Source organism: Rana temporaria, chromosome 6 (assembly GCF_905171775.1).
Source record: "Rana temporaria chromosome 6, aRanTem1.1, whole genome shotgun sequence".
Taxonomy (NCBI): domain Eukaryota; kingdom Metazoa; phylum Chordata; class Amphibia; order Anura; family Ranidae; genus Rana; species Rana temporaria.
The window spans coordinates 33,799,349-33,815,363 of NC_053494.1; the positions used below are offsets into that span (position 1 = coordinate 33,799,349).

The window sequence follows — 16,015 nt, forward strand, 5'->3', positions numbered from 1 at the left end:
AAGAAACTCAAACTTCATATGCTTAAAATATATATTATCAAATGTCACCCTTGAAAATTGATATACCTTTTAACACGTTTGCTTGTAATTCCCCCACTCCAACAATATTAGGAATGTACTCCTCAATTAATTATGGGTGGAAAGAAGTACAATGCATGTGGGCCTGTGGATAGCTACACATCCATAACAGAACCTTTTTTTACAGAGTTTTGTGGCATATGTTCCCCAAGGTTGTACGTTGGAAGGGTCCAGGCGGGGCACCTGTTGGCCAATGCCTAGGGCAGGAGGGAAAGGGGATGCAGGGGCTGTTGAGACATTTGTGGGTAAATCCAGCAAGGTAACTAAAGGGGGAAAAGGGGTGCAGGGGGTGCTGTCAATCCGGGTTTTAAATCATGTGTCCAGGTTTCAGCAGGACCGAAACCTGGACACATGATTCAAAACCCGGACTGACCAACATTATTCAGACAGGAATGTGGCTTGGAACAGAACCTGACAGGAGGGTGAAGGGGCACTATGCGTGCATTACTATTGTCTTTGGAGCGCCCAAAGGTATCCCAGGTCTGTTACAATTCTATAGTGCGTCAATAAAGTGTTCGGATTTGCCTTGAAGGAAATGTGGCAACCCTAACTGTATGTTACTTGCTCCAGATGCTGTCCTGTATGTTACAAAACACTTTCCTCTCCACCTTGTACGTATACTCAGGGCTTTTTTTCAGTGGGAACGTGGGGGAACTCAGTTCCGGCTCCTCCAGAACTGAATATATGTAATGGCAAAGGGTGCTGGAGGATCCATTGATCCTGGTGCTGGGGAATCTTTTGTTGCTGGATGAACTCTATTTTCTGAAGATGGGGGTCTAATGTTGCTGGGTTGGTCTTCTGTTGTTCATGGGGGATCTATTGTTGCTGGGTGTGTCTTATGTTGCTGGGAGTGATTTACGGTTGAAGAAGGGGTCTTTGTTGCTGGCTGCTGGAGGGTCTACTGATGCTGGATACTGGGGAATCTATTATTGCTAAAGGTGACCTATTTTTGCAGGGGGGGGGAGGGTATTGTAGCTGTGGGGGTCTGTTGTTGCCAGTGGGGGTTGTATTGTTGTTGGGGTGGGTCTTAGGTTGCAGGGGGGTCAATCATTGCTGGAGGGATCTACTGTTAAGGAAAGGGTCTAATATTGCTGGCTGCTGGAGGGCCTATTGATGCTGGCTGTTGGTAGTCTATTGTCACTGGGGTGTCCATTGTTGCTAGATCCATTTTACTGCTTTTCTTGTTATTAATAACAAATTCCATACAAAATACTTAGCACTATAAAATGATACTTGGCTCTGTATTCTCTAAAAGTGGAGGTACTGGGAGGTGGGTAGGAGGTGGAACCAAGGAACGGTGCTCAGAGGTGGGTAGGGGGTGGAGTCAAGGGGTGACTCAGAAAGGAGGAGTTCCTGCACCTATTCTCTGAGAAAAAAAAGCCCTGGTTATTCTATATATTACATAGTACTTACTACTTCACATTGCATGCTGTACTGTTTGGTATTAATCCTGACAACTCAACTTTGAACACTACTGTATGTTAGATACCCCTGACTGCTTCACTTTGTACATTATACTGTAGATTAAAGGAACACTAAAGGCAAAAATTATTATTTTTTTAAATAACAAACATGTTATACTTACCTCCACTGTGCAGCTCGTTTTGCACAGAGTGGCCCCGAATCCTGTCTTCTGGGGTCCCTCGGCGGCTGTCTCGGCTCCTCCTCGCAAAAGCTTTCCATCTTAATGTGAGCGAGCGAGCATGGTGGAAAGCTTTAACGGGCGCGCTCCCGTGATACAGCGGCGGGCATAGCTGCCGACTGTATCACTCGGCCCCGCCCCCCAGTCGCACTACGTCATCGGATGTGATTGACAGCAGCGCCAGCCAATGGCTGCGCTGCTATCAATCCGTCCAGCCTAGCCAATCAACGGTCAGACTGGAAACCGAAGAAGATCACGAGGACGCACGTGGGACTTTCGAGGGGTGAGGTAAGTAAAACGGGGGTTCGGGGGGGGGGGGGGGGGGGACGTCGGATGTTTTTTCACCTTAATGCATAGGATGCATTAAGGTGAAAAAACATTTACCTTTACAACCCCTTTAAATACTCCTCTTTGTACATTACATTACATACGCCCGACCACCCAAGTATACACACTCTGGTATACATTACAGCCTCTGGACTGCCCCACTCTGTATGCTGTACTGTTCTTTACATACTCCTGACCACTCTACTTTGTACACTGTACGTTACATACTCCTGACCGCCCAACCTGTAATCTGTGCATGCTCAAGTTAGTAAGGTTTCTGCTTTTTGATTTTTCATAGATACGAAAAAATAAAGTTGTGGAAGGAAAGGAACCCACAAATAAAAGTTTTACCCTCGATCTACCAGTTTCTTTATTTGGTACTGCTTCAAACTTCTCTATCAAATATTTTTTTTTAACTTTGCATACCTCAGTGTGCCGTTGGTGTAAGGCATTGTATTCCTTTTTCATCTCCGACTCCCTTTCTTCTAATCTGGAAACTGGAACAAAGTGAAAGCTTTCATTAATACCATTATGTTATTATTGAGAATCCATTACATTTCATACTAACACAAATGGAAAAAAAAAGTATAAAATACATATTCTGGCCCGGATTCAAAAAGGAGTTACATCGGCGTAGCGTATATGAGATGTTTTTTCAGGGGGTGGCATAGTTTTACGGTCACCTATGCTCCGCTTCTTTGATAATGTCATGAAGGGGAGGGGCTTAGTCATTATCCCATAAAGCGCAGGCATGTGCCCATGATATGCAGCCTCACTGTGCTGATCAAATGTACAATACAGAGGGTGTACAGTATGTGTATATAGAAGGGGGGGATGGTATTGGTATATAGAGGAAGGAAGGTGGGTATATACAGCTCTATATACAGGACAGATGATGTATATCTGCAGTCAGTGATGATGGAGGAATACAGGAAGGAAGATGGGTGTATATAGCTGTATACAGGATAGGACAGATGATATGATCTTTCCTATATCTGGCACCCCCCCCTTCACTGATCATACCTGTATGCACTCAGCTGCCCCCCTCATCTGTATATATGTCAGCCCCCCCTGTACACAAACAGCCTCCTCACTTCACTTGTAAGGTCAGTGGTCTTCCTTCTCCCAAGTCCTATACCGCTCCAAAGATGCGGCTAGCAGGACTTTTGGAGCGGTCCTGCTAGCGCGCCGCTTTAGTGTGAAAGCCTTCGGGCTTTCACATTGAAGCCTGCAGGGCACGATTTTTTCAGGAGCTATAGCAGCGCTAAACCGCCTGAAAAACGTCTCAGTGTGAAAGGGGCCTTAGTATCCACAATAGGCTTCATAATATGCAGAGAGCAGCATGTGTAAACTACTCCAGGAGGTCTCCGAAAGCAGGGAGAAGGTGTACCCTGCCTCTGAGTTGATCAGTAGTGTATAATCTGCACCCCTGCTTTTCTGTAGGAAAACTCCTGCTTAGAGCATGTCATCTAATAGCAGTAAGTTGTAAAATGAAAACCTGTCAGAAATCTGACAGGTCCACTCTATCCAAAACCCCAAAAAACATGTCTGGAGTTGGATTGTTTTGCTGAACAAAAATATATTTAAAGACCTCAATAGCTCAAGCTCTGGTTACATACACAGTTGAGTCGGAGAAGAGACCCTCCCAAATCCTCCCTTCCTTTGTATGGTGTTCTAGAGACTTTCAATAACAGTTTGCAAGCAAGCAGCTCTCAGTGATCATGCTCTGTGACTCAAGAGGTGTGGGTATACCATTTTATATATACTTAAAAGACAGTGGCCCAGATTCACAGAGAGAAAGGCGCACAGATACGCTGCCGTAGAGCACACACCGTATGGCACGCCAACGTAGCGCGGAGAGGCAAGCATTGCATTCAGCAAGCCAGTGCTCCCAACGCTGCGCCAGCGTGGCGTGGGTTTCGAAGGCGCACGCCGGCATAGGTGGAAGTGGGTGTGACCCCATGCAAATGATGGGCCGAGCGCCAGACAGGTATGTATCACGAACTGCGCATGCGCCGTGACGTGGACACATGCACAGCACCCCCCTGTGCCTGCTCACAACCTATCACCGCGTACACCGTGAACATAACGTACGCCCAGCCAGACACACGTCCAACGCACAATACACCGCCTTGTGTTCCCTGGTGCAGACCTGTGCATGTCTGTTGCCGGGTTTCACCTCATTTATGGGGAATAACTTAACGCCGGACTTACAACTTACGCGCATCTCGCGTAGCATGCGCCGGGCACACGCATGTTTCGTGAATCGGCATATTTCCCTAATTTGCATGTTTGAATGGCTAATCAATGGGAGCAGCACCATGCGCCCAGCCCATATGTGCACCCGCCCTACACCGGCGCGTGCAAGCTACGTCGGCGGGGTGTAGCCTGTTTTTAGGCGCATGTTGGTTCATGGGTCTGCCGCACACATACGCCGGCGCACATTGGCACTTATTGTTATACGTCAGCGTAAGTGCTTTGTAAATCTGGGCCATACACTTTAAAATATATACATATATATCATAGAATCCAAACCACTACATTTCCCTTAAAAAAAAAAAAAGGATTACAATCATAGTAGCCGATACTGGGTACAATGTAACCCTATGTACTGATAGAAATATTCATAGTATGTTTAAGACTGTTTTCATATTTGACTTACCGTATTTATCGGCGTATACCGCGCACTTTTTTGCCCTGAAAATCAAGGCAAAATCGTGGGTGCGCGATATACGCCGATACCCGCTTTCCTGCGCCGAGTTTAAATACTGTGCCGGCATAAACCGAGCGCAGTACACTCGTGTATAGTCGGGCAGTCTCGGCTCCTCTCGCGCTCACGTCCTGGACGTACAGGACGTGACCGCGAGAGTAGCCGAGCCTGCCCGACTATACACGAGTGTACTGCGCTCGGTATATGCCGGCGCAGTATTCAAACTCGGCGCGGGAAAGCAGGAAACGAGCGGGGAGGACGCCGCAGAAGGATGCCGGACCCGACGAAGAGGACACCCGAAGCCGCAGACGGACGCCGGACCCGACGAGGCCGCCGATGGATCCGGCATCCAGCGCCGATGGATCCCTCGTCGGGTCCAGCGTCCGTCTGCGGCTTCGGGTGTCCTCTTCGTCGGGTCCGGCATCCTTCTGCGGCGTCCTCCCCGCTCGTTTCCTGCTTTCCCGCGCCGAGTTTGAATGCCACGCAAGACACCAAAACTGTAAGTACAAAAATATTTTTTCCACAGAAATGCGGGTCCACTTTAGGGGTGTGCGCTATACGCCGGAGCGCGCAATACCCCCGATAAATAGGGTAAATATCATTTTTCAGTTTTAACCAATGTCAGGTAAACATTGTGAAAGAGCAGTTAGGATGTTTAGTGGTAGGAATCTCCAATCATTTTGAATGTCACCTACTTTGGTCAGCATAATTTTTGGTCTTTAGCTCCTGTTGCCGGGACTGAAATTCCAAGCTTTCCACCTGATATTGGAGGTCCTTCTTCTCTTGTTCAAGAGCATCTTCAAATTCAATAAATTTCTGTAAAAAGACACAAATATTTTATAAGTTATATATGGAGACATTTTGTATGATAAGTGCAAATAAGTTATTTCAATAGCTTTACTTTTAAAAATAAGTATGCAGGTCAGGAAAGTCAGAGAGAAGTCTGAAGGCTTTATGTGCAAATTTGTTGTCAGTTATGAAGCAAGTGGATTACCCACTTAAGACCCGGACCATTTGGCTGGCCAAAGGCCAGAGCACTTTTTGCGATTCAGCACTGCGTCGCAAATATGTCAAAATATCCTGTGAAAAATATGCAATAATGGTGCAATAAGGTGATAAATTCAATCTGTGAAAGATTGCAAAAATAGGCCAATGTGCAAATAAGCAAATATCAATTATGCAAACAAGCAATAGTGCAAAAAATGTGCAGGTAACAGTTCCAAGTTTCCAAACACAAGAAATGTACAAAAAAGTTCCCTTCATGCTAAAAATTTGCAAATTATAGTTCTGAGGTTCCAGACAAAAAAATTGTGCAAGAATAATCTCTGTGCTGAATATTCTGAATCCAATAATGAAGCAGTCCAAATAAAGTGCATACAATCCAAAGTGCAAATGCTGAATACAAAATAAACTATAACATCAAATGCAAAGTGCATGTGTCTCCATCCAGTGGATGGGAGAAGACATCGAGGAGCGTGGAGGATCGTGACCCGCTTCCCCACCGAGACAGGTAAGTGCCAGGCAGGTGGGGATGCACACTGGCAGCATTTGATAGGCAAAGTAGCGGCAATTGATGGGCACACTGGCAGCAATTGGTGGGCACAATGGCGGCAATTGATGGGCACACTGGCAGCAGTTGATGGGCACAGTAGGGGAAATTGATAGGCACAGTGTCAGCAATTGATAGGCACAGTGTCAGCAATTGATGAGCACACTGGCAGCAAGTGATGGGCACAGTGTCATCAATTGATGGGCACAGTGTCAGCAATTGATGGGTACAGTAGCTGCATTTGATGGCACAGGGGCGGCAATTAATGGCACAGTGGCTGCGTTTGATGGGTACAGTGGCTGCATTTAATGGGCACAGTGACGGCAATTGATATTCACAGTAGCTGCGTTTGACGGGCACAGTGGCTGCAATTGATGGGTTTTTTTTTTCAGTTTGTTTGCTCCCCCCCCCCAAAAAAAAATTGAGCACCAGCCGCCACTGGTCAGGCTACTTCCAAGATCAACGTTGGCCAGTTTTTTTTTTTTTTTTTTCTCAAAAAGGATGTTTATTGAAAAATATGACAGACATACAGAGTACAGACAATATATCCATTACATGACATATCCACTTTTTGTACATCCAGATAAGTCAGCTAAATGATATAATAACACACAAAAACAAAAAGAAAAGAAAAAAAAAAAAAAGAACGAAACCACCCAACATTTCTGGTATGCTGCCTCCTCCTCCCACTAAACCATCACAGTTTGCATTTTTATGACTTACGAAAATCAATGCGCACTCACTCTCTGGGATCCACTCCATTGTACCCTTAGGAACTATCTCCTAACCCCCACCTCCTCCCTTTTTCATAGCGTGCCCCTGAATCAGTCTTAAGTTCTCACCACCAGTCATTTATATGAGCAGCCGGTCTAGCACCAGTTCAAGTGGGGCTAATCCAGGTGTATTTAACCACGGGGCCCATAGCAACTCAAACCTACCCCCCCCGTTTCCTGTGCTGATAGATGTATTTCTCAGCTCGAAGAGTGAATCCCATCTGGGCTATCCACTCCCCCAGCCTTGGGGGTTCTGTGTCCTTCCAGTGTCTAAGGATGAGTTTACGGGCCTGGAAAAGGGCCCTACCAACAGCCTTTTTAGGGTTATCCTCCAGTGGAAGGTCTTCTACAAGCCCCAAGATACATACCTTGGGGTTTTGTGGTATCTGAGTCATAAATACGTCATTCAGTGTTTTGAGAACCCCCGTCCAATATAGATGTAGCTTGGGACACCGCCACATCAAATGGATGAGGTCTCCATGGTCCCTGGCACATCTAGGACAGCTGTCATCCTCGACCAGACCCATTCTGTGGAGTCTGGCCGGGGTAAAATGTACTCGTAAGACAATGTATAGTTGTGACAGACGATGTGTTACACTGAGCGAAGCCCCCTGTATGGCCAGTAACGTCTCCTCCCACTGTTCTTCCTCAAATTCACCCACATCCCTTTCCCAGGAGTCCACCACCCTAGAAGGAAGGGCCGGCAAAAATGCCGTCAGTAACATGGCATACGAGCTTGAGATAAAGCCTCTGAAGCTGGTTATCCCAGTCATGAAGTGAAAGATCGGGGCAGGAGACAACGTCCAAGGGTTGTCTCCAGCCTGGGCTCTAACGTTGGCCAGTTTTTTAATTAACTCTTCTACTTTCGCCCAGAAATTGATAAGGTTACTGCATGACCAAAGAATGTAAAGAATTGTGCCCTTGACCACCCTGCATCTTCAACATAAGCGGGTTATTTGAGGATATGTTTTACGAAGGATCATTGGCATTTTGTGCTATCTTCTTAAGATCTCATACCTGATACTGGTACTTACTAGCTATTGAGGAGTAAAGAGAGTAATACGGTAACATTATTTAATCTTCTCTATGTTCACCTCCTTTTTAGAGAAACTGGGATCCTGTTAACAGTAAGTGAATTTCCACAAAAAGGGCTGCTATTATTTTCAAATAAATACTGTATGTAATATTATCTATCCAAGTGGAAATACTCTGCTCAGCAGAGTTCACCAAAAGGTGCCGGTGTCTCGTCACATTAGACTCCCTATCACAGATTGCTCCGAAAGTGACGTCCCGTCGCCGCCATCTTGCTACACCCCACACTCCTGCACAGTAATGATAGAGTGAGAAGGGGGCAAGCGGACATCTTGTTACACCCACCGGAGTTTTAGATTTCACAATTATTTTCAACACAAAACAGAGCTTATATGTTTAAATACAGTATTTGTAAATCCGATGGACTGTTTACATGTTAAATGTGAAAATCAGAGGTGTTCTGTCACATTAGCAACCATGTAAGGTCAGCAGGTTTGCTGCTGCTTTTAAAATGTAACATGTAAACAGTCTGTCGGATTTCCAAATCCTGTATTTAAGCATATAAGCTCTGTTTTGTGTTGAAAATAACTGTGAAATCTAAAACTCCGGTGGGTGTAACAAGATGTCCGCTTGCCCCCTTCTCACTCTATCATTAATGTGCAGGAGTGTGGGGTGTAGCAAGATGGCGGCGATGGAACGTCACTTCCGGAGCATTCTGTGATGGGGAGCCGAATGTGACGAGATACCTGCACTCCCTTCTACCTATTCTTTTCACCCTGGTATCCTCCAAAGAAGGGGTATGAGCTGCACACAGACCGACTCACTTCCAGGCACTTGTTTACCTTCAACCCTATCACCCTATCATTTAACCACTTAAGACCCGGACCTTTAGGCAGGTAAAGGACCCGGCCAGTTTTTGCTATTCGGCACTGCGTCGCTTTAACTGACAATTGCGCGGTTGTGCGAAGTGGCTCCCAAACAAAATTGGCGTCCTTTTTTCCCCACAAATAGAGCTTTCTTTTGGTGGTATTTGATCACCTCTGTGGTTTTTAGTTTTTGCGCTATAAACAAAAATAGAGCAACAATTTTGAAAAAAATGCAATATTTTATACTTTTTGCTATAATAAATATCCCCAAAAATATATAAAACATTTTTTTTTCTCAGTTTAGGCCGATACGTATTCTTCTACCTATTTCTGGTAAAAAAAACGCAATAAGCGTTTATCGATTGGTTTGCGCAAAATTTATAGCGTTTACAAAATAGGGGATAGTTTTATTGCATTTTTATAAAAAAAAATTTTTTTACTACTAATGGCGGCGATCAGCGATTTTTTTCATGACTGTGACATTATGGCGGACACTTCGGACAATTTTGACACATTTTTGGGACCATTGTCATTTTCACAGCAAAAAATGCATCAAAAATGCTTGTTTACTGTGAAAATGACAATTGCAGTTAACCACTAGGGGGCGCTGAAGGGGTTAAGTGTGACCTCATCTGTGTTTCTAACTGTAGGGGGGGCGGGGCTGGACGTGTGACGTCATTGATCGTGTTTCCCTTTAACAGGGAACACACGATCAATGACAACGCCACAGTGAAGAACGGGGAAGCTGTGTTTACACACAGCTCTCCCTGTTCTTCAGCTCCGGGGACCGATCGCGGGACCCCAGCGGCGATCGGGTCCGCGGGTCCCGCGGCCGCGGTCACGTATATCTGCAGGAGGCGGTCCTTAAGTGGTTAAAATGTCATTATTAAATCTGTTAATTCAGATTATAATTGAAACTTATTGCCCAGCATGTTGTTTTGTTTCATTGCATATTCATCTCTCAGGTTTGACTTGATGAAAACCAACCTTGACTTTTTTCACTGAAGACATAGCCTCCTTGCAGAATAGAAGGAAAAGGACATACAAGGCTACCATTACCACAGCGGATCAACCAACATACAATCCATAAACCCCAAACAGATAGGATCTGTGACTTGGAAGCTTATCATAAAATAAAAAATGGATGCAAAAGCAGCAACTTTCTTATGCAATATATTGCACATACCTCACTGTTACTCTTAAATTTAAAGCGGAGTTCCAACCACAATTAGCATTTTTTAAATGTATGTCCTTTTATCATGCGTTTTTATAATATAAATCCGGTCACTTACTATTTTACAATCCGCTGCCGATCCGCATAGATATTCAAAAAAGATAGTTTATAAAACTATGTCTACACCGTTGTCATTTTGCTTGTGGGCATTGTGAAGCCTACATGCACTTACTTGAATAGTCTCCTTTTTAATGAAAAGTCTTGGCACCCAAAAGAGCTGGGGTATTTACAAGCTTCTCCAACAAAAGTAGAATGGGTGGAAGCTAGGGTGACCACATTTCCAAACTGCCATTCAGGGACACACCTCCTCTCTCACCTTCCCCGAAAAAAGATTAGGGGGATTAATGCAGTCTCGGGGTTGATGGGGAATTTGGCGGTTGGGTTATTTGTCAGGTGAATGTGCCACTTGCCACCCATAGCATGCCACCAGATGCAGTGCTGCTGTCACTCCTTCTGCATGAGCCACGTGCGTAGAAGGAAAAGAGTGGCGTCACTATCTGGAGAGCGAAGATCACACCAGTCCCTGCTGTTTGCCGCTGGGTGCCAGAGAAGTAGGGAGGTGCCAAGGTGGGTGTGGACAGCAGTGCTGCACTAGGCGCAGGCCCCGCTCCAGGTCTCACTGTCTGAGAGTAAATTGTCACTGGTTGCAAGATGCCAGGCAGTGCTGGCCCTAGCAACCAGTTCCGGAAATTTAGTTTTTAGTTAGTAGGGGGTGGCTGTGTCCTCTATTTCATTCCGGGACATTGTATTGTCCCAGAATGAAGGTGCCCGGGACCCAGGACAGACATGTCAATTGCGGGACAGTGCCGGGCAATCCGGGACACATGGGCACCCTAGTGGAAGCATATGGTCAAATAGGCCTTACATTTCTAAAGCTAAGGCTGGATTCACACCTAGGCATATTCAGTGCTTTTTGCATTTTGCAGATTTGCACTACAGAACGTGTTCCATAGGAAACCATGTTAAATGGACTGAGTGCAAATCTGAAAAATGCAAAAAGTACTAAAAATGCATAGGTGTGAATCAGGCCTTATGGCCCGTACACACGATCCGAATATCGGACGAAAACGATCGTTCGATGAAGAATCGTACGATTTTCGGATCGTGTGTACACTACTTTCGAGAGCCGATCACGACAGTTCATCCGATATTATTAGATCGGACATGCACGAAAATTTTCCTCGTACGATGTCAGATCGTACGATTTTCGTTTAGTCAGTACAGTTGTCGTCCAAATGTACAATACAAAAACATTACAACACATGACATCACTTCCGATTATTTTTTTCGGTCGTACGAGAATTTTCGTGACTTTAATAACCTATTTCATTTTACTTGGGACTATTAAAGCGGAGTTCCACCTAAAAATGGAACTTCCACTTAACCCACTCCTCGCCCCCTTACATGCCACATTTGGCATGTCATTTTTTTGGGGGGGGAGTGGGGGCTTCAGGAGAAGGGGACTTCCTGTCCCACTTTCTCCTTCCGCCGAGGGGCTGGTAAGGCGATTAGCTTAATCGCCTTATTGCAGCCCCTCCCTGTAGGCGAGCGCCTGTCCATCCGGACGGCGCCGCGCTGCTCGCGCATGCGCAGTGCCGCTCGGGCATGCGCAGTGGGTGCCCGGCCGTGAAGCCGAAAGCTGTCACTGCCGGGTGCCCACACTAGGAGGAGCGGAGCCCCGGCCGGCTGGAGCCGTAGAGCAGGTAAGTGTCTGTTTATTAAAAGTCAGCAGCTACACTTTTTGTAGCTGCTGACTTTTAATAAACTTAAAAAAAGGCTGGAACACCTCTTTAAGCTAAAAAAGTCGTACGATCTGTCGTACGATATTCGGATCGTGTGTACGGGGCCATTAGACAGTTTTAAATATTACTGATTATTGGAAGGTGTGGGCGAGACTTTCATTCACTCCAATAAAAAGCTGCTAAAAGTGTACTCAATTATCGTAACTCAAGTTACAGCCAGCTGCATCTCGTCAATATCAGACCACTCATGATAGCAATGTAAGTAGCATGAAATGTATGCACAGCAACATAATGATAGATTTCAAAGCCATAAAACCTTCCACAGCACTTTCATTGCTTTGCCAGGACCAGAATTATTTATTGCTATCAGAAACAGAGACTATAGTGTCAGACACACAGCTTGTCTTATTCTAATAAGGCAATATAAATCTATGTTAATACAATACAATGTTAATAATATACAGTAAAACCTTGGTTTGAGAGTAACTTGGTTTGAGAGTGTTTTGCAAGACAAGCAAAAAATGTTAATACATTTTGACTTGATATACAAGTAGTGTCATGCCACAACTGAGTATAGAAGATAAGAAAGGCGCCTCTTAGTCCCCTTTCACATTGAGGAGTTTTTCAGGCGGTACAGCGCTAAAAATAGCGCTGCTATACCGCCTGAAAAACTCCTGCCCAGCAACCTCAATGTGAAACCCGGAGGGCTGTCACACTGAGGCGATGCGCTGGCAGGAGAGAAAAAAATCTCCTGTCAGCAGCATCTTTGGAGTGGTGAGAGGAGCGGTATGTATTGATTTGGATTTGTAATGATTCACTGGTATAATCTGTGGAAATAAGCAAAGACAAACGAACACACACACACACACACACACACAGCTTCTTGTAGTCTGGAGCTGAAGTGCACAGCAGGAAGATGAGAGAAGAGAAGAACAGACAGATGCACACACAGAGAATGTAGTAAAATAATGAAAGAGGAGAGAGAGGCGGGCCTTCTCCTCTTAGATTTATTGACTTCATGATGTCACAAAATACACACCCATCAATCCCTCCCCATCACCCTTGTGAGTCTTTTATTGGCCAGTTCATAGAAGGGCCTCTTCATATAGCTCAACTTAAGTTCCTTTCCGACGACACAAATTCCTTCTGGGGTCTGTAAAACACAGGATGTGGGGGATGGGCAGAACTTCCTATAGAAAAATTCCACAATTGCTTCTCCAATATGAAACATCCAGGAAAGGCTTAGAGTGGAGAGTGGAAGAGGATTACATCTGTTCTTAACATGTCCTTGTATGGTCAACCTTAAGTTCCAAGATGTACTTATAACTTTAAAACACCTATCTCTTCATTTCATTCCTGATATGACAAAATCTTCATCAAGGAAAATAAGCAATATACTAAAGAAATATTACTGAAATACACTTTAATATTTCTAATCATAACATAAAATTTTCATTTTAGTTTCACGTCTATCACAGCCCCCCCTTGAAATGAATATTTTATCAGTTCATTCTCTTTGTTATTTCTTAACAGACAAGGACGGTAATGGAGGACATGGTCCATATAACAAAACATTATCATAACCAATATAAACAGAATTGCTATACCTATTTGAGTACAAATGTGTTATCACCCAAAATATTGTCCGCAGGTGACATTCTAAATGCCCCCCCTTGTTCACCTAATATCCTGTATAAGGCCATAATTTTATACAAAGTCATTTGTGAAGTGGCCTCTAGGTGTTCAGTAATATACTGGAATGCATCCTTGTTTATAGTTAACAAACCTCTATTGACCATAGCAACCATAATTGATCCAATCTACATTTACATTACTAAGTTAAATTTCATAAAAGCATCCGTTCCCACCAAATTACTATATTTCCCTTCATTAGCATTTTAATTTTATATTGGGCTCTGTCCTAAATATTTTATTTCCTAAAGAAACTTTATTACATTACACTAGTTTTCAGGACTGATCATGCAGCATGAATATTCTTGTCGCATGTCTGTTTAAACAAACATAGCAGCCTTTGGTTCAGTCTTAAAGATTCAGGCTAGGTTCACACCTAAGCGAATTGAGTGCGGTTTCAACCGCATCCAAATCGCAGGACATTTCAAAATACATTGTTTTCAATGAGGCTGGTTCACATATGTGCGATGCATCCGCACTGCGTATTGCCTCCAAACCGCATGCGGTTTTTATGTCTTGCGGTGCGGCTCAGGTGCGAATTCAGTCCCATTATCTTCTATGGGTACGCATCTAATTCGCACATGTGTTCAGTTCTCTGCAGGAGTTTCTCTCATTCAGCTCAATACAATTCTCCCCCACTCTCCTCTCACCCGGAAGTTCTCCCAGGTCTCCAAATTCGCACCTGATCTGCAGCTAAACCGCAGTTGATCTGCAGAACACCCTCTAGAGAAATCTGCAACGACAACGCAGCTCAAAAAAGCAACGCACTAGTGTGAACCAGCCTCATTGAAAACAATGTATTTTGAAATGTCCTGCGATTTGGATGCGGTTGAAACCGCACTCAATTCGCTTAGGTGTGAACCTAGCCTGAATCACCGCTCCTTCCTATTTAAAACAATGGGAAACCGCGGCAATACCGCCCGCAATACGCCTCTGCAGAGGCGCATTGCGGGCGGTATTAACCCTTTATCGGCCGCTAGCGGGGGTTAATACCGCACCGCTAGCGGCCGAATCCCGCGGCAAATCCGACGGTATAGCGCCGCTATTTTTAGCGGCGCTATACCGCCACCCCAGTGTGAAAGGGGCCTAAGTGTTGCAATATGGTTCTATTTAACCACTTAAGCCCCGGACCTTTAGGCAGCTAAATGCCCAGGCCAGGTTTTGCGATTCGGCACTGCGTCGCTTTAACAGACAATTGCGCGGTTGTGCGACGTGGCTCCCAAACAAAATTGGCGTCCTTTTTTCCCCCACAAATAGAGCTTTCTTTTGGTGGTATTTGATCACCTCTACGGTTTTAATTTTTTGCGCTATAAACAAAAATAGAGCGACAATTTTTAAAAAAATTCTATATTTTTTACTTTTTGCTATAATAAATATCCCACAAAAACATATATATAAAAAAAAAAATTCCCTCAGTTTAGGCCGATACGTATTCTTCTACCTATTTTTGGTAAAAAAAAAAAATCACAATAGGTGTTTATCGATTGGTTTGCGCAAAATTTATAGCGTTTACAAAATAGGGGATAGTTTTATTGCATTTTTATTAATTACTACTACTGCATTTTTACTACTAATGGCGGCGATCAGCAATTTTTTTCATGACTGCGACATTATGGCGGACACTTCGGACAATTTTGACACATTTTTGGGACCATTGTCCTTTTCACAGCAAAAAATGCATTTAAAATGCATTGTTTACTGTGAAAATGACAATTGCAGTTTGGGAGTTAACCACAAGGGGGCGCTGATGGGGTTATGTGTGACCTCATGTGTGTTTACAACTGTAGGGGGGTGTGGCTGTAGGTGTGATGTCATTGATTGTGTATCCCTTGTAAGGGGTTAGCTCGGTAGCGGGGTGTGTGACCCCTTGGATGGGTTCACCACACACTGAATTTATACAGACTGGCAGTCGAAGGACGGTTGAAAACAAAGTTTTTGGTTTATTTTTCCATCTTGCTGGAAAACAATTGCAAGCATCCAAACAGCATAAACAAAATAAAACATAAAATAAACCCTAGCCACTCTGGGCATCTACCTTCCACACAGGAACCTATCTATGAAGTCTAACACAGCCTACTGCTGGGTAGACAGTGCTGGTCATACAGCACAACACAATAGTCGTTTTGATTTTTATCACACAGAAAAATCAATGGTCTCCTCACCTCCTCAGGAGACTTTCAGTACGCTGCTCTCCTACTCATAAAGCCTTAGGAATGGTGCAGCAATTCAGTGGTAATCCTTTGGGCTACTTGTAGAGGCCTTAATTGCCTCATTCTGAACAGCTGAAGTTTTTCAACGGCCTTTAGCCTTTCTCTGGCTACGTTTGTAGCCGACGCCCGATAACCATCTGTGTATCGTCTAAACAAGGCA

General features: G+C 44.4%; 1 protein-coding gene across 12 annotated transcripts in view; it reads right to left on the reverse strand.

The window, feature by feature from the left end:
* MAPK8IP3 (mitogen-activated protein kinase 8 interacting protein 3) overlaps positions 1–16,015 on the reverse strand; it is a 171,259-nt gene that overhangs the window by 118,683 nt on the left and 36,561 nt on the right. For all 12 annotated transcript variants that reach the window (XM_040356645.1, XM_040356642.1, XM_040356644.1 and 9 more), the window contains exons 2-3: positions 5,453–5,573; positions 2,474–2,544 (exon numbers count right to left, since the gene is read on the reverse strand). In XM_040356645.1, the coding sequence (XP_040212579.1) occupies positions 2,474–2,544; positions 5,453–5,573 (192 nt within the window). The remainder of the gene's footprint in view (positions 1–2,473; positions 2,545–5,452; positions 5,574–16,015) is intronic.